Consider the following 23,908-nt stretch of genomic DNA (forward strand, 5'->3'; position numbering starts at 1 on the left):
CTTGTTGAGGGAAAGAGAAGTGAGCCTCAGTTATATAAAATCAACACATGCTCATAACAGACATCTTAAACAGAAATGAAGGGGCAGCTAAGTGGGTCAGTGGATAGGGAGCCAGGGGTAGAACTGGGAGATCCTATGTTCAAATCTGATCTCTGATGCTTCCTAACTGTGTGACCCTGGACAAGTCACTTAACCCCAATTGCCTAGCCCTTACCTCTCTTCTGTCTTGGAACCAATAATACAATTACTATTGATTCTAAGGCAGAAAATAAAGGTTATTTTTTTTAAAAACAGGCATGAAAAGGAGGTGAGTATAATAGGAAAAAGCAGATTGTTATATGTTCGATTTACATATTCCAGAAGAACTGCACCAACCCCAAAACTTGTCCTTCTTTGCAGTTTTCTATGAACTGAGCACTGTGAGATTTGATTTCAGGGGCACACACAAGTCAGGAAGGAAGTAGACAGTCAAAGCAGCTAGCTCATAAAAGAGATGGAACAGAAGTAGGAAGTATTTCTAAAGCCTTCAAGATTATGTCGCTGGCTGTGTTTTTTGTTGTTTAAAAAAAAACAGAGCAATTCATCAATCTGTAAAAATTTCTTTATTGGCAATAAACTATTTAAAACAATAGAAGAGTATTATAAATGCCACCCCTTCTGATCAATTTACAACAAAATTAATGAAACAATTATATACAAAGATATGTGCCCCCCAAAACAGCTCCATGTCGCCAATCTTATACACAAGAGTTTCTGGAATATTAGCCAATAGAAAGTCTTTCTTGGATTACTTACTTTCTGTCACCTGCCTTGTTAACTCACATTTAAGTTGTGGAGGCTGGGATGGCACGTAGAGCCTTTCACTCATTATCGCTGGCCTTTCTATTTCCTTATAACCTTTGTCATTCTATTTTTTCCTCCTCCACAATTTAACAGTGTTTCACTCTACACTTCTGCTTAAGAATGGGAAAGATAAGTGTCTTTTGCTAAAGCAAATATCAGTGCCAGGAGTCCTTACTGGTAAGCCTGCACATGTAGTTTGCTGGCAAGCTAGCTCAGAATGTTCAGAAGCCCTGATTACAGAATAATGTTAGGGATGCTCAGACTGGGCATTTCATAGAGTGACACGTACTGGAAACCTAACCCCAAGGGTTTGTGTGTCTCAAAAACAGACTATTCTGAATGTAGGCTTCAGATATATTAGTGCATGTAGTTGTGTGGTACCAATCATGGACATATCCCACTGTTGTGGTATATTGTTCCTTCCAATCATCTGGCTTTACTATTAGATCATTGGACCATTCTGGTCCAGCTCCGATTTCTCAAAGCAACATTCCAAAGGGAGGGAGGGAATTCTAGCTTCCCTCAGCTGACCTGTCTGAAATATATCAGAAAAGATTGCCTCTTGTCCAGCAGTTGGTAAAGGTCACTGTCATATGAAATCCCAAGAAATTCAACAAGTAAACCAGGAAGCAAAGAGCCCTTTGGAGGGTCAACGGTTAGGAAGACCTGAATTCAAATCCAGTTGTAGAAAACTACTAACTATGTCACCCTGGGCAAGTCATTTAATCTCTGCCTGCCTCAATTTCTTCAACTATAAAATAAGGACACTAATAAGTAATAGTACCTACCTCTCAGGGTTGTTACGAGGATCAAATGAGATCATATTTGTGAAGTATTTGGCACAGTACCTGACACACAGTAGGTACTAATAAATGCTTATTTCCTTCCTGCAATATTTTTTGGTCAGGAGCAATATGGCCACTGACTGATTCTGCTACCATTCTGGTTTATCGATTCTGGTTTACTAATGGAAAGGTGAATAAATGAAGTCCCCTCTTAACCCTTTAGGCTCTGTGCCAGGCCCTATTCCTTCCAAAAGTCAGACCAAGAGAAAGCAAGGTTACAAAGAGGAAGTGATTCCAGACCAATGAGCATCTTCCAGAAATCTGGCCGCTCTAAAAGCATTAGAGTGGTGACAATACAGATTTCGAAAATGTTTTAAAATCCTCATGTTGAAACCACATCATTTACTGAAATCAAGCATCTGACTTCAAGATTAAATTAAGTAGGAATTATATGTCTTAATACTGAAAGGGATGCTATGAGTGCCTTCACATGATCAATTTGTATCGAGCATTTTATCTTGAAGAAAATACAGACCATATCCCGGTAACAGAGATGTGACCTCAAGATTGATTCTGAATCTTCCTTTGTCTTACAAATAATAAAAAAGAAAAGCATACAATGTATCAGTTCTTCTCTATACAAATAGGATAATATACCCCACAATATTTTACATCTATAAGATGTATAAATCACTACAGTTCATTAAAACAAAGACACCCACACCCCTCAGAGTGTGTCCAGACTCACTCAGTAGCAAGTGGAATATGTTCAAGTCAATGCTTGCATCTACCAAAAAAATTATTGGGCATAGGAAAGCATAGGATCAAAGGTCTGGGAACTAGGAGGAAGGGATGAAGTGGGGCAACATCCTTCATTTTACACATGAGGAAACCAAGGCCAAGAGAAGAGAGATGACTTGCCCACAGTGAAACAGGTGATCCAGGACTAGAAATATACCCACTCCTGGTCCTATACTCTTTCCAGTATTTCACACTTCCCTAGTCATATTTTGACTGGGAAACACACATTTCACTTTTCCTAAACAAAACAATTTACCAGAACTATTTAAGGAACTAGTTGTCTTTGCAGATATATTTCCTAATCTACCCATTGGACAATACATAGCAAATCTAAACGTCTGTTAAACAATTGTTGGTATAAGGAAGGATGTGACATCTAGACAAAAGGGAAAACAACACAGAGTTTGCAATAAGTTCAATCCTGTCATCATTTTTCATAACACAAGTCACCACATTGACTATCCTGGCTCCTCCTCGTTAGTGTAACCATGGGCAACTGACTAATAGCCAAATAAACCAAACAAAACAAGAGGGGAAATGTCACGAGTTTCAAAAATCTTTAGCAATTGGACTACTTCTTAAAGAATGTATTAAAACATTTTTCAAAGCCTAAAAAGAGGAAAAGCTGAACATCTATTTGTAAATTGTTCAGCACACACATAATTCTACCTATTCACCACACAATACTGAAAGTATATATACCTATCTTAACCAATGTTATTACTTTCTTTCTAAGCTGGGGAGGAAGTGGAAGCTGGCCAAGAGGAAAGATCTTAGTTTATGGAATGATTTATGATGCTAGAGGATATCAGAAGAGGGGAAGAGGTGGCTTATGAGACTGGAATCCATGATCCTCAAGGAAAGAGCCATTCCTAAGCTAGCCTATGCCCAAAGATATTTCCCTTCTGGTCAAAAATTTGTATGCAAGAGCTATAATTTCTATGTGAGCTAATTAATGTGTTAATATGTGGATATAGAAAATTTGTGAATAGATTTATCTTCCCTGAGATTTAGAACACATAAATAGCTCTTGCTATGTTCCCAAATTAAATTTCAATCCTGAAAAGGTGGTATTTTCCTCTTCAACAAGAAATAACCGTCATCAAATCAAAGATAACATTTTAGTAAATGTAAACATGTCATTTGGTCGGTTTTCACAGTTATTTCCAATGACAACGGAATCCTTGTGAGACCAGAATAACTCAATGGACAGTCCAGAAAACTTTTCATGGCTATGTGTCCTTTTGGAACAAGTCCATTTTTCAGTCTAATATATCTTTTCATTTAGTCACAAAGAAGCTGAGATTTTTCCGAAATTGTTTCATTAATACTGTCTTCCTCAAGAAAAGAAAGGGGGAAAAAGTTTCATAGCCTTTCTTCTTAAGTCATTTGTTGAGATGCAATTTTAAAAACTTGCTTTCAGCACTTTCATTCTTGGATGGAAGAATGTCGAATTGGTCGATGATAATCCTCTGGCCCGGTAATATGTTCTGGTAAATCAAAGCCCCTCAGAAAATGTCCACTATTTTGCTGAGCAAAGTAATAGAGCTGTTTGGCTAGTAATGGTTCAACCTTAATGATAGATTAAAAAAAAAAGTCAGTGATAATGCTTCATGATATCCTCTTTGTTCTTAATCAGCTAACAAACACTATGTCTAATAAATACAAATCTGAATCTAGAGCCATTTGAGACCAAAATATACAAACTTAAAAAAAAAAAACCTTCTCCTCTGTCTTGGAATCAATACTGAGTATGGGTTCCAAGACAGAGGAGCAATAAAGACTAGCCAAATGGGGCTAAGTGACTTGCCAAGGGTCACACAGTTAGTAAGTAAACATACAGATTTGGGGAAGCACCTAGAAAGTTGACTTTTCTCCCATTATTCATCCTGATGTTTATTTCATCTTAGACATTGATTAGAATCTATTGATAATCTTCTTTCTTGGGATTTAAGAAGCACTAGATTAGGAGCAGTCAGATGGCTCTGTGGATAGAGCCCTGGGACTGGGAGTCAGGAAGACCCGAGTTCAAATTTGTCCCCAGATACTTACTAGCAGTATGACCCTGGACAAGTCATTTAATGTATTTGCCTTAATCTATTGGAGAAGGAAATGGCAAATCACTCCAGTGTCTTTACTAAGAATACCCCACACGCACTATGATTGATGGGGTCATGAAGAGTCGAATACAACTGAATGGTTGAACAACAAGACCAGGGTTCTATCCTGGACCTTGCCAATTTCTTCTCCTAAATAAGGTGATTCTTCTCTCTGGGTCTCCTACCATAAAATTCCTAAATGAGGTCTAAAATTCCTTCCAATTTTTTTTACAAGTCTAGTATATAATTCTAAACTTAAACTACAGAATTACCTGCACCTTAAATTTACAAGCCACTGAAACTGCATCTAGATCCAGGTAAACTGAAACTGAGGACTGGGGCATTCCTGAAGAGCCTGGGTCTCATAAACTAAAATTTCCCACAACAGCGTTTGTTGTGAGGACAAAACCTTGAGTTGTCAAGAATACTGAGGAAATTCTGATTTGAGTAGCTCCCCATAACTCACCCCCTCATACAAGCAAGCAAGTCAGAAAAGCTTCTCAGTAGAGAAAATTGCAAATGTATCCTTGCTTAGATGGAAATCCTTTTAGAAACTGTGGGGTATACTGAGTCAGAGGATCTGTCAAGGTTTCATCATGGCTACTTATCTGCCTGACCTTGCTGCTCTGAGGTCCTTCATAGCTGCAAGAGGGGTTTTCAGTATGGTTTGTGTTACAGAACCCTTTAAAAGTCTGATGAAACCTAGCTCTCATTCTTCCCAGAATGATGGTTTTTAAAGCACAAAATAAAATGCATAGGATTACATATGAAACCAATTCTATGGAGATTCAGTTATCCAAAAATATATATTTTAAATAAGTTCATGGACCTCGGTTAAAAATCCCTTAAAAATGAAGAGATCTGGGAGCAGCTGGGTGGCTCAGTGGATTAAAAGCCAGATCCTGGAGAAGGGAGGTCCTGGGTTCAAATGTGACCTCAGACACTTCCTACTGGATGACTGAGTTAATCACTTAACCCTCACTGCCTAGCTCTTATCACTCTTCTGCCTTGAAACCAATACATAGTATCAATTCTAAAGTTTTAAAAAAAAAGGGATCAGATTCAAAACAAGACCAAAAAAAAAATCCTTACCTTTTTGTCTTAGAATCAATATCAAGTTTTAGTTCCAAGGCAGAAAAGTAGTAAAGGCTAGACAATTGAGGTCAAGTGACTTGCCCAGGGTCACACAGCTAGGTCATGTCTGATGCTACATTTGAACCCAGGATCTCTCTGTTTCCAGGTCCAGCTCTCTATTCACCGAGCCACCTACCTATCCCAGGAGTCAGATTAAATGACTTCCAATAACCCATTCAGCTCTAGAACCTAATATGGAAAAAAGCTACCTGGGAAAATTCATTTAGACTATTTTTTCAAAAGAAAAACAGCTTTTCAAAGAAAAGTCCAGATTGTTCCTAGTGTGTTTCTATATATCAGGAATAATCTTTTCTTCTTTTTTTTTTTACAGATGGGAACAACTAAGGAACTGAGGTACACTGTGGTTAAGTTGTCAGCATGCAGTGAATCAATATGAGGGTGAAGAATAGAAATCAAGTCTCTTGAAATTTAGTTTTTTGTGCTGTTCACCATTCTATTTCCTCCTCCCATCTTTGTCTCTGCTTCTTTCTCTTTCTTTCTCTCTGATATCTCTCTGTTTCTATTTTGGTCTCTCCCTGCCTTTCTCAGTCTCTGTCTCTCTTGCTCAATGTATTTTATTTACTCAAGTTATATCATTCATTCTTTGCTTGGAATGAAACCCAAAAAAAAGCAAGTTATTCTTCCTAATGCTATAGAAATTTCATAAGTGAATACTTACGTGAGCTGTGATAAGCTTCCTTTGCCTCTGGGGGTCTGGAAATTCTTCTCCAAAGCACAGAGCTACTTGGAATCTTGGTGAAGGGCGACCATGATGGGCAAACACTTGCAACTCTGAAGGCAAGAAAAATGATGTTCAGGAACCCTCTCCATGTACTAAAGTCGCATGTAGCAACTGCTTAAGGCATGTGGCAGTGTAACACGACACTTGTTTGTGGCTTGGCCCCCTCTGACAGACTGGCAAAGCCTATGGACTCCTTTTCTCAGAATAATACTTTTAAATACATAAAACAAAATATAGAGAATTATAAAGGAAATGAATTATATTGTAAAAATTATCTGAAAATATTTTTTTAATTCCCAGACCCAAAAGAATAAAGGGGAAGCTACTGAAGATTTTAAAAAGAGATGAATATGAGTGAACCTGTTGAGATAATTGGTTGAAAGAAGAGAGGGAGGGAAGAAGGAGCAATGGAAAGGAGGAGAGTGAAAGAAAATTAAAGAAAAGAGGAGAAAGAAGGAGAAAAAAAGCAAAAGGGAATGTAGCATTCATAAAGGTTATCATAGTCTAAGAGCAATTACTTAAGTACAAAGTTACAAAAATATTATTTTCCATGAAAAAAAATTTTTTAATCTTAAAATGTTTCCTGAGTTTTATTCTCCTGCACCAACCATGTCACTTCTGTGGTATTCCATGCCATCTCCACTTTCAAATCACAGAGCTTCATTCTATGGCCAACCTGAGACAAGCCAAAGTAAAGGGGAAACTCCATTCTCTAGGTAGGAAGTGGCATAGTAGATGCAAAAGAAAGCTAATGAATGGGAAGGCAAGAGTATTAGGCATCTATTCCAGCTCTCCTACTAACACAATGTATGCTTCTGTGTAGGTTACTTCATTATCTTGGCAGTAGCTGCCTCAATTTTACAAACTGGAGATCATCTAGATGACCTCAAAGATTCCATCTCCCTTTACGAATCCAGTAGCATGGATGGATCCATGTTTTCTAGACTGTAAATTTAACTCATCCCAGGTCTCCAACAGATGCTTTCTTTGGGACCAAATACCCTATGACCTAAAATGATTATAATTTTAGTCTAGATCATTCTAGATCTCCTTTTTAAGATGAGATTTTATCACAAGGAAAAACAAAGGTACATTCTGGGGAAACAATGTGAATTATAGTCTGCATTTGGTTGAGTGTATTCATGCTACATATTCTGGACATATTTTAGTATGTCTAAAAGATTTCATGCTGAACTACATTTTCAGGTTTCTACTGAGGGGAGAAGGGTGATGTGGGAAGGAATAATATATGTAATCAATCCATCATTGATCATTGCTACCAAGCACCCAGGGTAAGCCTTGGAGACAGAGTACAGCCCAACCCACAGCTCCTTCTCTGCATACTTATCATTGAAACTGGAGCCTTGCTGAATAGAGAAATGCTCATCCTCTTACATCAGCCCATCTTCCCCTTGTTGATGTTCAAGATGATATTCCTGGCTTGGGCTGTTTCAGTTCACTAAAGAAAGGGTAGCATCTCAGGTCTCCAAATCTAATTGCCCCAGTAGTTGTTAAACTTCTGCAGAGCAACCATAAGGATGCATCTTTTACCAGCTACACACTCCCTGCTTCTAAGGGGCTGTCCCTTGCAATTTGTGCATCCTGGATGGGTAGATATGAAAACGTTTCCATCATCCTAATCAAGTACAGAAGAGTTTCTAACGAACTCACTTGACTATCTGAAGAGAGAAAAAAAAGGTGGAGTGTTGGGGGAAGCAGTGTTTCCAGAATTCAAACTAAACCAAAACTATTTCAATGAAACCTGGAAACAAGTCCAGGAAAATAAAAGCTGAGGCAACATGCTGGGTAATCAATCTCCCCCAAAGACTATTAAGAGAAGAGAGGAGGGAGCCGTTAGGTGGCTCAGTAGATTGAGATCCAGGCCTAGAGATTAGAAGTTCTGGATTCAAATCTAGTCTCAGATCCTTCCTAGCTGTGTGACCCTAAGCAAGTCATTTAACTCCCCAATCCCTAGCCTTTACCACCCTTTTGACTTGGAACTAATACATTGTATTAATTCTAAGATGAAAGGTAAGGACACAGAGTCAGATACACTGTGGCACAATAGAATGTAATGGACTTCTCTACTAGCAGCAATGCAATGAACCAGGACAATTCTGAGGGACTTACGAGAAAGAATGCTATCCACATTCAAAGGAAGAACTGTGGGAGCAGAAATTCAGAAGAAAAAAAACAACTGCTTGATCTCATGGTTTGATGGGGATATAACTGGGGATGTAGACCCAAAACAATCACCCTAGTGCAATTATCAATAATATGAAAATAGGTCTTGATCAATGAGAGGAGAAAGAACATGAATCTTGTAACCATGAAAAAACATTATAAATTAATTAATTAAATAAAATTTTCCAAATTAAAAACTATGAAAGTTAAGTGTTTTGGGGGTGGGGAAGAGAAGAGGGGTTTGTGATCTATGTTATTTGTTTATATAACCCACATTCACTGGATAAATACTCGTCCTTCCACTTGGTTTGGCCTATGTGGATGCCATTTGAACACCTACCACTGAAAAGAGGTTCCATTTCTATTCTGGTAATTTCCCAGCTCTCTAATGATAATGATAATTTATCAATCATAATGATAATAGCTGATATTTTTATAGTGCTCTCAAGTTAGCAAAGCACTTTCTAGATAATGGAAAGAGCTCTCACTGGCTTGGGTGACAAGAGGACCAAGATTCAATTCTTGTCTCTGATATTTATAGCCCTTTTGACCTTGGAAAAGACTCTTCATCCTCCCTAGACCTCAGTTTCCCCATCTGCAAAATAAAGCTGGTGGAAATGAATGAGGTGACTTCTAAGCTCCCTCCCTTCCAATACTTCCAATCCTGGTTCCACCTACCAGGATCTCCTTTGATTCTCACAACAGTCCTGAGAGAGAAATATTACAGGTATAAACAAATCACAACCTGGCTCAAAGACAAAGAGTTCTGATGCTTGTCTTAAATAGCAGCTTATGGGCACGTGAGAGGATCAGTCTTAGAGCCAGAGCAAAGTATTTACACCCTATAGGAATCCTTTTGCCCACTGGTTGAATACACCAGTCTTTCAGGTACAGAGTAGCTAAGGCTTAACAACATGCAGCTGAGGCTCAGAACAGGAAGGAAATGCATACTGAAACTTTAAGGGGAACTCAGGGAGGCAGAAGTGATTTTCTTGAATTTCTTAGGATTCTTGAGCCAAAAGTCCCTACTCCTATGACATCCCAATTTCCCTCAGACAAAACAGGCAGTGCCTCTGTGTCTGTGGCTATATCCCAACCTCGTCTGTGCCCCGCTCACAATGCCCAGCTTTCTCTGGATCCTCCTGGACCTTCTCATCTCCGACCTTATGCAACCTTGCTTGGCATGTGAGTAGAATCTAAGAGCTGGGAGGACCCAGAAAGATCATCCTAGCTGAGCTCTTCATTTTTTTAAACCTTACCTTCCATCTTGGAATCAACACTAACTATTGTTTTCAAGGCAGAAGACAGGTCTGGGCTAGGCAATTAGGGCTAAGTGTCTTGCCCAGGGTCACCCAGCTAGGAAGCATCTCAGGCCAAATTTGAACCCAAGACCTTCTATCTCTAGACCTGGCTCTCAATCCACTGTGCCACCTAGCTGCCCCTTCAGCACTATTTTTTTAATGTGTTCCAGAGACAATGGATGGAAAACTAGTCTTGAAGCCAGGAAGACCTGGGTTCTATTTGTACCTATGAAAAATATTGGCTACTTGACCCTGAGCATATCTCTTATTCTTTCAGTGATCTGAAGACTATAAGCTGCAAAAAGGGTATCAATTGAAACTGACTGAAGAAGTGCCCTCACCCCAGAGAGTTCCTAGATTCATGAAATCACAGATTCAATCCTTATCTTGACCTACACATTTTTTTCATGTCAAATAAATCTAATTTTAAAATACAAATAAAAATGGCCTGGAGCAAAGTAGTCAATTTTTCAGCAGAGAGGATAGCATTTAAAAGATGCTATTAAAGATGCTAGACAATCTGGCATTATTGTCTTCTTCCCAGCCTTCTAGGGCAGAAAGAAGAACCTCTAAGGTCAAAAGATACACTCAAAGTTGAAGGACTTCAAAGTTGGAGAGGGGCTGCCAGAAACAGGATGGAATTAAAGGCTGAAGGAAGGACAGGACCTAGGCCATGGTCAGCTATTATCTCGTTCTTCCCCTCTCCAAAAGGAGCAACCCCGGGCCACAAAATTAGTCCCTTAGATTAAGCTTTGAAAGATGGGACCAGTTGTTACTACAAAAGTTAGCCTAGGACAAATATAAAGTAAGTGCATAACAAAAGCTATATCACAAAAACAGCCCATTATAGCCAACACATGCCGTCTAAATGTAAACATCGAGAAAAATAACTCTTAATAATTTTCCTCCTTAGTCAAATCCAAGAGACCCATTTCAAGTTTCCATATGCCAAAAGGCAGTTGCATAAAGATGACACATCTGAGTTTACATTATTAATAACATCCTTCTAACTCTGACCTTTACAATTTTTCTAGGAAATTTAAAGGTCTGAGACATTATTACATATGCTCTCAGAGAACATATTGCTAAAACACCTAAATTTCTATTTGTGGGACACTATTTGTTGAACACCAGAATGTAAAAGGCCATCCTATCAAGCATTTCATCTGGATTTCTATCTTTCCCACCCAAAGTACAAGACAAGGTTTGGTGGGACAACTGGTATGGCGGATGAGCCAGAACACCTGGACAAAGATGGATGACTGTTGGCAAGCTGCAGAACTGGCACAGGAAAGGTCTCTGGACTATGTGTGTATGAGCTAGTCCTTCTTGTCTGTATCTTATTGCCACCTCTCTCTCCTAGTTGTACAACTGACAGACATCCAGACAAGTATGTGTATTACCTGATAGAAATTGTTGTGTGTCAAAAAGTTTGCAGGTCTGGTCCCTTTCCAACTTATTAGGACGGTCACTGCATAGTGCCAAGGGTCCATCCCAGTAGATCCTGCTTTGACAAAGTCTCTTAGCATACAGCCCATCGGGTGCCATCCAGAGAATGACTCCCCTTTCCAAATGGCTCAGCAATTTTTCGATGTTTTTCCTCTGGACATTATCCTCTGGATAGGGGAAGAGAACCTGATCCAGGGTACTGGCATCATAACTCTGGCCATGAGATATCCTACAGCCTTCAGGGCTTGAGGTGGTTATCTCCTTCACCAGTATTTCACGATAATATAAACAGATATGGAGCCGGCAATCTGAAGACAGAGATTTGTTTCACAGTCAGCATCAACAGAAGAGTACTCTATGTCCATCCTATCAGACATTACACTGAAAGACTTCAACTTGCCTAAACGATACTTGTTTTCATACTCTTGCTGGTAATATTTATTATATATTATATTAGAAATGCTATTATATTTTATATAAACACTAATAATATTTCTAAAATATTAAGTCTTGTATTAATGATCAAGAATTTATTTTCAAACAAGATAGTTAATAATGATTTGAGAAAAAAAAAGGAACTCTAGAATCTCCCACCAATGGAAAAGTAATGGGGGAAAGAAGGGAAAGAGAAAAGGAAGATTTTTTGTTTAATTGTAGTTTTTCAAAATGAAAGGAACTATCTATCCAGCTAACCGGTAATGAGAAAAATGTTTCTGGAGGGCAACATTTTGGCAAATTGAATTAAAATCCTACCTAACTTTCCATTGACATTTGACAAGAGTCCCTGAGACTGTGTGTTCTGATGTTTTAGATGATGGGATAAGCAAATTGATTCCAATTTCACCTATTCAAGAAACATTCTAAATAGCATTTGCAACATGAGGGGAAGAAGCTGTCTTGGTAGCTAGAGGTTTCTTTAACATCTTAAACAAGGTCCCTTGCCAGGTTTCAGATCCCCCAGAACTATGTATTCAGTGGTTATGCATATTTAAGTGGGGGAGGTGAACAGTTTTTCCCTGAATCTGATCAAAAGACACAAAGTAACCTTGAGAAGGAAGGTTCCCAAAGATGAAACCCATAAAACCTTCTTTTTTCCTTCAACCAAGAAAATTACCTCAACTTGCCACTTCCCTGTGTTTGGGCAGATAGACGCAGACACCAAGAGCTCAGGCAGTACATATATTGACAAAGAGGGGGTGTTGCCTATTGGAGGTGACTCTTGGGGCAGGTTTCATTTCATTTAGTGACGTCAGTTATCACAAGGTCACACTGACATAAATAGCTGTTTATTTCCTAGCACCCACGCAGCCTGGGGTGCCCAAGAAAAGAGTATGAAAGTTTCTGAAACACACAGATGCTCCCATACACATTCTTACTGCCCGAAGATACCTCCTCTCAAAAGACATTTTCAGTCTTTTGTGACTTCTCAGAAGACCAAAGACAGATAGATGTCTTTTCAGTTTTAGCTCTGATACTGCAATCAACAAAAATCAAGTACCCAAAAGTCACTATGAAAAATACCCCCCCAATATAGCACATTCTCTAAAATCAGTTTTAAAATGGGGATAGTTTCAAGGTGAGCAATGCCAAAGGTTAAGACAGCTTCAATCCCATCACAATAACTCACAAAGAGTTATCTAGCTTCTTTGGTTAGCCTACAATTATGCTGCATCAAATATTCCTTAAAATAAGGGACGTGAGATCTAGAAATCCAATTGTTTTATAAAGATAACTGTTAGAATGTAAGTTGGAGCCTATATTTGCTAGTTAGTCAGTCAACATTTATAGGCAGCTCTTGGTGGCATCAACTTCTAAGGCAACATTTACTAAGACGGAACCTTGCTTCTGTTGCTCTAGAGGACTCTCACTCAATCTATATTTACCAAATAAGTTTGGGCATCATCAAAAGTGAAATTCATGAAAATTATCCTTATTATTAATAAGAATAGCTAGCATTTACATTGTACTTTAAGGTTTGCAAAAAGCTTTGTAACAATTGCCTCTATTTATTGACAAGGCAGTCAACAGCAATAAACTAAAAAGACCTCAATTCAAATGATGGCCATCAAAAGAAGGAAATAGAAAGATGATTCTAAGGAATTGACTTAATAGAATGTTGTGACTTTTCTTATTGGTTGCTTCCAACAGCCCAAGCTTAATCTTTAGTATATCCATGTGTATATATTACCTATGTGTACGTGTGTATATATGTGAAGGAAAAAAGGAAAGAGGCCAATGCCAGCTGCTCTAAACTGTACTTTCCCTGTTGTAACAAATTACTGTTTCCTGAAGATGCCATTACTGATGAATTTCTGTGTTCCCTAGCTTCCTTTAAGTCCCAACTAAAATCTCATCTTTTACTGGATGCCTTCTCCAACGACTCTTAATTCTAGTGCTTTCCCCCTCTTAATTACTTCCTGTACATAGGTTGTTTGTATATATCTGTTTGCATGTTGTCTCCATTAGATTTTGAGCTACTTAAGGGCAGGAACTATTTTCTGCCTCTTTTTGTATCCCCAGCACTTAGATCAATGGCTGGCACAGAGTAGGGCCTTTAAAAAAAAGAAGAAGAAAAGAAAACTTTCCTTCGATCTTAACAGAAGAGTGGCAAAGGCAAGGCAATCAGGCTTAAATGACTTGCCTAGGTGTCTGAGGTGTCTGAACCCAGGTCCTCTGGACCCCTGGCCTGGCTTTCTATCCACTTGTACTACCTAGCTGCCCCATAATACACTCTTAATAAATGTTTATTGATTGATTGATCCTCTTTTTCACAGAGGTTCAGGTCACCAGAGATCTGCTCACTAATTATTCCAGCAGTGTGAGACGTGGGTGATAGCTGCTATTGCCACATTCTCTCTGCGGCTTACACTGATAGACAGAACATCACACTTACCTGAGAGGGCCAGGGCTTCAGCAGATCTTATGCTTGGCTCTATGGGTATTCCAGGAGCCTGTGACTCAGGTGGCGCACAAGCATAAAAGGTGCCTGTCACCTGGCAACCTATATTTACAAATAAAAATAAAATCATTTCTTAACTGACTGTCAAAGTCAGCAAGAAGCATCTTTGTGAAACAATAGTGCCACTCCTCCCAATCCACAAAAGAAACCTACATAATAAATTGGAAACCGTTTAGAGAGAACCCATATGGTGAGCCTCACAACACAAGATGAACAGGCTCATTTCCCATGTCAGCTCTGTGGAGCTACATTCAAGATGTAGGAAACTTTGGGCATGAGGAGAGACCAATGAGCTCTTCTTGTAGACCCTTGAACCAGTTTCCTGCATTTTCTTTGAACTTACTGACTTGATCAAATCTGAGAGGAAACTTTTCAAATATTTAGTTTACTTTTTTTAAACCTGCATTTGATGAGTTGTGGGGAAGTGAGCAAGGAAAAGAATGTCTCTGGTCAGTTTTTAATGAAGAAAGACTGTAATGGGCATGCCTTTCCATTTGTTTCACCTTATCGTTCCTTCAGATATTTGTCTGTCGTTCCCTCTCTTCATAGAAAGGGTGTCCCAAAAGGTTCAATGCAGTTTAAAATTAGGTAGGCTTTCAACTGCACTAATTCTTTTGGGACATTCTCTATTTATAACCACAGTATCATAGTTAATACTTATCAGTCTACTAGGGCTAGATCCACTGCACACAGACCTGAGACTCAAGAAGACTATTTGAATCTTGGTTTATTCATCTCAAAAATGGGAAGAACATTAATCTTCCTTGGAAAGAATCTCTGAATACTTCATAAAAATGAATGCAAAGTACTATGGATCTCTAGTAAAAACACATAGCAAATCATAACACAGAGCATTAAAAAACATAAAGCAGGATGCTTTTTGGGACTAAGAATTGTTAAAATCTCTTTTTCTTTTTTAGTATCTCCAGCATCTAGTGCAATGCCTGGCACATAGTAGGTACTTGAAAAATATTTGATGACCAATTGGTTAATTGAACATATGCAAATTTGCATGATAATAAAATTAAAATATTTTTTAAAGAACAATATTCAGAAAGTAGAATATATTGGTTACAGAAGCGTAAATGGTCCTAGAATATGCAAAAGAAACAAATGATTAAATGTTCTCTCAGTATTTCTTCCCAAAGAATAGGCTTTTAAAAGTTCTAGCATTCTTTAGTATATTATGCTATGTATTCTTTGTGATACTATAGTAGGAATTTCTTCCTGGTGTTGCTTTTGCCATGTTGAGCAAAATATCTCATGTGAAATTTCTTTTCAGGATGGGGGTAGAAATCTCTATTAAGAGTTATGGCTTGGTCTAATCTAAATGTAATAAACTCCTCTGGAATTTAATAGTGCTATGTATCTTTTGGTTTTGCATTACACAAATTACTTTTATGATCTTTTAAATGATCAGTTCTTAATATGGGATCCACTGAACTTACTTATTTGGTTTCTAAAATTTGTTTAAATTTAGATTTTAAAATTATAAGCATATTTTTATATTTATTTTGAAATTAATTTAAATTTTTAACCATATTTCTTTATGATGTCTCCATGCTTCTATTTAGTTATAGTATACTTATACAGGTAACTATTTCAATATCATTGGTTTTCTTAGAGTCACATAAATTTTATTTTATGAATTTAAAAACATTATTTTGAGAAAGGACACAGAGACCAACAGAAGCACAGAGACATAGAGTCTCATGCCTGTAGTCCTTTGGCTCACTTCCTATGCTTCATTAAGTTTCCAACACACACAAAAAAAAGGTTAAGAGCCCCCACCCCCAGGCATTTTCTAAATGTTTCAATAAAGTGGACACCCTATAGCAAATTTCTGGGTTGGCATAGACAAATGCCACATAGGCTGGGTAAGCATGAAGCTAAAGGAAATTTCAAATTGATGGGCTTATAAGTCTACTTAAGTATCAGGAATAAAAATATTTTGTATCTAGACAGAAAGGCATAGTGAAAAGAGCACTGGATTTGGATTAAAAAATAGGAGTTTGAAATTCTAGCTCAGTTACTCACTACCATGAAGCGTCAAACAAGTGATTCCACCAGTCCTGACCTTAGTGTCCTCATGATTAAAATAAAGGGTTTGGACTAAATGAGCCTAAAGGTTCCTTCAACTCTAAAATGCTGTGATCCTAAACAATCACCTTTTTCAGAGAAACTCAAGTCACAATAGAAAGTAATATGAATAGTCAACTGAATCAAAGGTAGGATACAGGTAACATCTACTATTTCTTTGAAGGGCAGGGACTTGTAATTTCATCAGTCTAGAAATTTCTTCCACTGATACATATCAGCAACTCATCTCTAACTAATATTCTTAAAGAGTTCCCTTGGACAGTGATAAGTTTAATGACTTGCCCAAGGTCATGCAACTTATTTTATTAGTGGCAGAGGCAAGAGTAAAGCCCAACCCTTTCTGGCTTTCCAAGACCAGTCCTCTATCTACTTCAATGTACTGCCTTTCCATAGTTGCTACGATTCATTTTTTGTAAATGAGTAAAATAAGGACAAAACTATTTGGCACCCACTCACTATCTCATGAATCATTAGATAAGAAAGGATGATAAAGTTCTTGGCCCACATCATAGGACTGGGACTAATATTGAAAACTCAAGAAATGTACTACATCAGACACAGGATGGCTTCCCTTCAGGATGATTCAGTATCACTTGATTGTACTATAATCTTAACATATCAAGTTAGTTATCAGCACCAGAAGATCAACAGTCTTTTTTTTACCTCCCAGCAAAGAGAAGGGAAGTAATGAAAACTAGGCCAATTAATAGGTATAATGTAAAAAAGAATTTATTCGTCCAGAAAACTGTCCCTCCTCTGCATTTGTTCATGGCAGTCTTTCTTCAGTGATTTCAGAAAAGGGAAGTTTTTTTTTTTTTGTCACTGATAGGCAATACTATATTAGCAGTGATTTTTTTTTAAATGAAAAAACTATGTCTCATTATCAGGGAGTTCAGTTTTAGTGGGCCAAAAGCACAGACTATGGATGAAGGAAGCCAGGAATGGAATTCTTCTTACCATTCTCACAAGCAGGGCCCTGCCAATGGTGACTTCGAGGTCCAAAAGGGACAGTTGTACATTGATAGGGGATTTCTGGGTGAGGCTGCTCCGGAACAAAATCTCTCCAATTACGGTCATGGGGCATCATATAGTTTGGAACCTGTTCAGATCAAAAAGAAGAAATATAATAAAAACTCATCCTATTGATGGGGGACATTTTCCCTTTGCATATTCCTGGACTTAGAATGAGTTTTTCATCTCAATGACAAGTTATAGAATATTTTAAAAAAGACAATCAAGGCACTATTACAAAATCTTGATGTATGCAAAGCTTCATCATATGGTTAAACTCTGGCACCAAAAATACCACAGGAAAAACTATCTCCCTTTACTCACCAGATTCTATCAAACAGAGCTGTAATTCACTTTAGAAAAAGCCAGCTAGGATCAGCTGCCCTGTGGTTTCGCATGATAAGGCACTTCTTTCCAAGTTATAAATTTTAACAAAAGGCTTATTTCCCAGATGATTTTAGAGTCAGTTGGGGGAAAAAAGATATTCTACTCCTTCATCTTCCCTTATCCTCTCTCTCTTTCTCTCTCTCTCACTTCTGTCTGTCTATGTCTATGTCTGTCTTTCCCTTCACCCCCTCCCATCAAACATAGCATTCTTATAAAACCCACTATCAGCAAAACCGGTGATGCACCAACAAATCATTTGAAATTTTAAAAAATAATTTCAATGAAAAAAATTGTTGGGTTGGTTTTTTCCCTTGTTCTTTATAAACAATGAGCTTGATTTTTTTAAACCCTTACCTTCTGTCTTAGAAACAATACTATGTATTGGTTCCAAGGCAGAAGAGCTATAAGGACTAGGTACTGGGGGTCAAGGGACTTGCCCAGAGTCACACAGCTAGGAAGTGTTTGAGTCCAGATTTGAAGCCTCTAGGCCTGGCTTTCATCCACTGAGCCACCCAGCTGCCCCCATGAACTTGATTTTTAAAAACTGAATGTACTAGTTATTTTGTTATGACATATACCCAGTCCTTATTCTCATAAGAGTCATCAACTCACCTGAGTTTGTAGTGATGTATAGTGAGGAGGCATTGGGAAAGGGTGGTTCATAATTATCTGGGAATCCTCCAAGCCCAGTTGTTTAGCTCCTATTTATAAGTTTACAGAGGAGAAATAGTATAACATTAAAAAAAATAAAACCTAAAGTTTAAAAAATAAATTTGAATACAGAATGACAGTATCCCATAGTAAAAAGTATCCTCAGAAAAATCTCCTCCAGAAAGTATTTGCCAACAATGTCTATAAGTTTTGCTTTGAATGGGAAAAATTATTGCTATTAGGCTTGAGGGGAAGAGATAAGCATAAGATCATTTAAACTTAAAATTGCCTTTCTGGGCAGAAGTTAGTCTCTAGAAGATCCATAGTATACATCTCAGAAAATGATGTCAGGCACATAGGTTTTTTAGTACTGGGGATCCAAAGAAAGATAAATGGTACTACCTATTCTTGAGGAACTCATCATCTAATAATAGAGATGACATACAAACAACTATGTACAAACAAGATATGTAAAGGGCAAGTTAGAAATAATCAACAGAGGAAAGGCACTACCAATAATGCAGATAAGAAAATATTCCTGTAGAAGGTAGGATTTTTAGCAAGGTGGGATTGTGGACAGCTAGGGAAAATACCCGGAGTTTGGAGATGGAATGACTTATTTGAGAATCAGTAAGGTGACCAAGATTACTGGATCACAGACTATATAGGAGTGAATAAGTAGTAAAAAGACTTGAAAAATAAGAGGGGGATAGATTATGGAGGAAATTGAATGCCAAATAGAATATTTTCAATTTGATCCTTGAAATGATAGGGAGCCAGTGGAGGTGAAATATTGATTAGAGAGGTGAAATAATCAGCTATGCACTTCAAAAGATCAATTTGACAGCAGAGTGGAAGATAGACTGAAGTAGAGAGAAAAGAGTTAGGAATATCAAGCAAAAAGTTGCTGCAATAGTCAAAGCATGAGGTAGTGAGGACCTGCACCAGGTAGTGACAGTGTCAGAGGAGAGGCAGAGGCAGAGGCAGAGGCCAGATGTGATGAGGGTAAAATCACAGAACTTGGCAACAGATTAGACGTGTGGAGTGGGGGGGGGGTGAATTATAGATAATGAAGAGTCAAGGATGAAGGATGACAACTAGGTTAAAGAGCTTGGCTGACTTGGAGGATAGAGATGTCCTTTAGCATAATAAGGAAGTTTTGAAAGAGAGAGACTTGGGGGAAAGTTGTGATAGAGTTTTTGACTGGAGTTAGAATTTGAGAAGTTCAAATACAAGAATACTATAGAAAAAATACAAATCAGAGTCTTTGAGAATGAGGCTGAACCTTTTTATGAATTTCTAACTGAAGATGACTGGCAGTTTGTATGAACGCAGGGGAAAAAATAACATGCCAAAATGGAATTAAAGCACTGAATATTTTCCCCATTAACAGTTTATGATACAAGAAAATGAGATTTGATTTTTATAACAACAGCAGCAAGGAAATTCCTCCTACCTTTTTTGGCCCCTTCAGGAACAATTCTGTAAACTTTATATGGATCTGAGATATCCAATTGGCTTCTGTCAACTAACTCTTCAAAGTCATTACTCTTGTTGAGAGCACAGCGCAACCTTGTCTTCCAGGTTGGAGGGTCTGGTTTGTCAATACCTTCCCTGAATTTCCCCTTAAAGAGGGCCCAAGCCTGAAAGGAAAAGTTAAGAAAGGAAATGTAAAGTTTAAGTGGTGGTCATTTTTTTTTAAAACTTCAGAGAGGAATTAGTTTACAAATAAAGTCATGCTTTCCCAATAAAATGATAATTGTGCAGTATTTCTGTTGTTAGTTTCATGGAAAAACAACCCATATATTTTCTTGGGAGATAACTATTTCCTTTAAGAAACATTGTTGAGTTCAAGAGAAATGGTCTGAGTAAGAGAAATAACTGATGACTGATAGATTGGACAATCACTGTGTCAAAATGACTCAAAAATGGAGGAAGGAAGCTCAAAGGGCTTGGGGATTTTGCCAAAATTGTGGTTATCTAATCTCTTACTCATCTAATCAGCTTCATTATCTTAGAATCAGAGATTTCTATCTGCAAGGAGCCTCAAAGATCATCCCCTCAAGTTAAGGAAACTGTAGTTCTCTTTCCCATAGGAGGAAACTAAAGTCAGGAGAAGTGGTTTGCCCAGTGTCACACAGGTAGTAAGAGTGGGGTTCCTGGATTCTCTGACTGAAAATACAACTCTCATCTCTAGAGAAATGGGAGTGGGGGGAGAAGAAAAGTATAGTCCTGTAGAAGGAATACATTCTGAAGGACTGTTGAAACCCTTAGGAAAGTGAAATCTAAGGAAAGAGTTCCTTCTTTGCTTTTGTAACATTACAGGTGGCAAGACTACTTTACTTTCTCCTCAGAGTAGCCTAAAACCTACTCTAGAACGCAACGAATTTTGCCTGCAGACTGAGACAAACACTGAAATACAGCAACAGAAAGACCCAAATAGAGACCCAAAGACCTACAAAAGCTCAAAAAGAGTCACGTCTGAAGCCTTTCAGCTCCATCCAGTGCAGGGCTCTTCCTCTGCCTAGAGAAGGAGATCTCCCAGTCAGTCTGAGCCAACAGCACTACTTTCTAGATATTGCTCTCACTTAGCACTCTCGGGGTTTTCTAATTTGGCCCCTCGTTTGTGCAAATACCTCAGAAAGCTGCTAGCTTTTCGTTTTCTCATGTGGTCTCCACCGGGACTGTACCTGAGGGTTCCGATCCCACAGACTTATCTACCCATTTCCCCGGTCTTCCTCTAACAGCCCTGCCACTCAACCACCACCCCTGCCTTCTCTGCCACTATCCTAACAGCAACTAGTGGAGGGCAATTTACAGGATCTGGTCTGGGTGTAAGAGCAAGCTTCCCTCCTCCTCTCCTACTCCCACTCGCACCCCCAACCCCATCCTCCCATATCTAGTGGCAGAGTATTTCCCCAGGTCAGGAGCTCAAGAGTTCTCCCCACTCCCTTTCCGATCTCCTCCTTGCTCCCCTGGCATTAATGACCTTGAAGAGGGCAGCATCTTCCTCTCTGTTGTAGTCTTGCTTGCCGGCGTGTTTCCAGGGGATGCGGAAGATGCTTTTCTCCTCATTCTCCCACACGAGGCCCGGGTACTTGCCACTGTCAATCTGATCGATCAGCCACTGGCGGAGTTTGCCGTTGCCGCAACTCACAGAACTCATTCCGCACTCGCTGCTGTTGCTGCTGCCACCGCCTCCACTGCCACCACCTCCCTCCAAGTTCATGCCCCGAGAGCCGGGTCTCTTGGGTGCCGCTCCTGAGGCCGACGCTGCCTCTTCTATGCCTCTCGCAAATGTCCCGGCCCCGAACTAGAGAAAGGGAGCAAGGGAACAGGCGCCCGGCCCCTTTAGACGCTGCCGACACAGGGAGCTCAAAGGCACCAATGAAATATCTTCGGCCCCACTCCTCCTCCCTCCCATTAACCCCACAGTCAAGAGAGAAAGAAGGCTTCTGGTTTATTAAAGATTATTCCAACTCTCCCAATTCAGACTCTGTGTACTAACACTCTTTTGCACATTATTTGGCTTCAGACACTTTGAGGACTTCCAAAGTCCTTATGAGTGCACACTCCTAATGATCCCAGAACCAACTAAGTTTTGCGCTCTCTCGCTCTCTCTCTCTCTCTCTCTCTCTCTCTCTCTCTCTCTCTCTCTCTCTCTCTCTCTCTCTCTCTCTCTCTCTCTCTCTCTCTCTCTCTCTCCCTCCCCCCCCCCCTTAACCCATCAATTCTTTCCTCAAAGGCCTATGTTTCTCATCTGAAAGGAATAATTTCCTTACCAGCTATAACCTCCTTGGACACACTCCTAACACCTAATACCCTCCTTTTACACTTTTATTTACACTTTGCCCGGCTCCCCAAACCTGTTATGTCTCCCACGTGAGCGTGGGGACTTTTTCTCTGCCACATCAATTCGGTTGGATATACAAGTCCTTTGAGAGCAGTTCCTTCAGCGTTTTTAGCTATTAGGTCTAGGGGAAATTCTTCCCGACCCTGGCCTTATGGGGTTTCCAGGCAAAAAGTTAACCAGACCTTTAGAGATCTCTCCTGCCTAGGCTTTTCCTCTCTCTTTACCCCATAGCTAACCCTTCATCCTACCCAGCTAAACGTGCTTAAGATACTGCTGGGAAAAAATTAGGGCCCTGAAACTAGAGATCAGGGCCAGAAAGGCTTATTTGATTGAGAAGAAGAAATAGAAAATGAAGAGCTGGTGGAGTACGAGAATAGTGTCTAAATCAAGAAGAGTTGTAAATTTACAAGAACTCAGGAAGTTTCCAGCCTCCACCTTGGTCACAGCCTCCCAGAGAAGAAACAAGAGGATGGAGGCGCAAAGACTGTTCAAAGGGTTGAATCTAAGCCCACCCGCGGCTCAAGTGGAGCAGTAGCAGCAGCTGTAGAGGAATGTTTGGAGACTCCTCTCGCGATCCAGAGTGGACAAAGTGAGAGTCCCTCGGTTGGAATTCTCCAGCAAGTCCTATGAACCGCTCCAGAAAAGGCAACTCGGGGAGTCTCCGCAAATTCTCCATCCTTTCCCCCCCCCCCTCTCCTTTCCCCCCAAATCGGACTATTTAGGATTCACCGGTAACTGCTCCTATTAGTTTCTACGCATTCCCGCCCCCTGCCTTCCGCCTCTTCCCCACCATCAGCAGCTACCACGTGAAGCTTTAGCAAAGGTCCCAAAGGAGCGCAAGGGGACTTATACAGGGTCTTCCCAAAGTTTTAGTTTAAAGCTTAACATTGCACTATGACTTTGGGGACATTGTACTTCCCCGAGGGAAAATACAGCCTACAGCCTCTGATAGCCCACAGATTTTCACTGTCCTCATGATGTCGGTCACACAGCATCCTGAAATAATATTTGTAAAGCGCTTAGCAAAGAGCCTTCAACACGGAGACTCCTAATAAAAGGCTTGTTTCCTTCCCTTGCCTGGCCACTGTTAGGAAAAACTGTAGTGATTCCTCTTTGTCTCTCTCTCTCTCTCTCTCTCTCTCTCTCTCTCTCTCTCTCTCTCTCTCTCTCTCTCTCTCTCTCTCTCTTCTCTCACTCTCACACAAACACACGTGGATTTGTCTTGAATCCTCGCTCAGCATCCTGGGACCCCTACAGAGTTCTCTTCCAGTAACACTCCAAAGTGACAGCGGTACAATGATAACCATCCATCACCTGTATGTAATTACTCAATCCTGAAAAAAAACGCTTGCGATTTTCGGGGTAGCCCGGCTCACTTCCTCTCAGCTGAGAGTCCCAGGGATACCCACCCCTACTCTCTCACCTGTTACCTAGACCCCTTTCATACTTCCCTCCCACCTTGGCAGAGGCTCCCGGGACCAGCAGCTCTTACCTCTGTCCCCAGCCTTAGAAGAGAAGGCTGGTGTTGGGTCCCAAAGCTAAAAGTGGTGAAACTACTACCCTGCGGGGGGGAAAAGAGGAACTTTATATGAAGCGTGGAAAGCCGAGA

At 39.5% G+C, this 23,908-nt stretch overlaps 1 protein-coding gene across 1 annotated transcript; it reads right to left on the bottom strand.

Moving 5' to 3' along the window:
* Nucleotides 1-583: 583 nt before the first annotated feature.
* On the bottom strand, nt 584-23,908 carry IRF4 (interferon regulatory factor 4). The gene is made up of 9 exons (XM_001378689.3): nt 23,792-23,908; nt 21,436-21,759; nt 19,903-20,089; nt 18,408-18,496; nt 17,355-17,496; nt 14,232-14,339; nt 11,293-11,646; nt 6,342-6,454; nt 584-4,001 (listed from the first exon to the last, which is right to left on the bottom strand). The coding sequence occupies exons 2-9, from the start codon at nt 21,673-21,675 to the stop codon at nt 3,858-3,860; spliced, it is 1,377 nt and encodes a 458-aa protein (XP_001378726.2). The 5' UTR covers nt 21,676-21,759; nt 23,792-23,908; the 3' UTR covers nt 584-3,857.

The sequence above is a fragment of the Monodelphis domestica genome, chromosome 3 (genome assembly GCF_027887165.1).
Source record: "Monodelphis domestica isolate mMonDom1 chromosome 3, mMonDom1.pri, whole genome shotgun sequence".
NCBI lineage: Eukaryota > Metazoa > Chordata > Mammalia > Didelphimorphia > Didelphidae > Monodelphis > Monodelphis domestica.

What these genes read in the sequence shown, in the direction of transcription:
- IRF4 (XM_001378689.3), bottom strand. Translation starts at nt 21,675, where the DNA reads ATGAACTTGGAGGGAGGTGGTGGCAGTGGAGGCGGTGGCAGCAGCAAC. An exon ending in TCCTGAAGGGGCCAAAAAAG is followed by an intron (nt 18,497 to 19,902) that starts GTAGGAGGAATT and finishes ACTTATAAATAG; the next exon opens with GAGCTAAACAACTGGGCTTG. An exon ending in GGGCCCTGCTTGTGAGAATG is followed by an intron (nt 14,340 to 17,354) that starts GTAAGAAGAATT and finishes TTGTAAATATAG; the next exon opens with GTTGCCAGGTGACAGGCACC.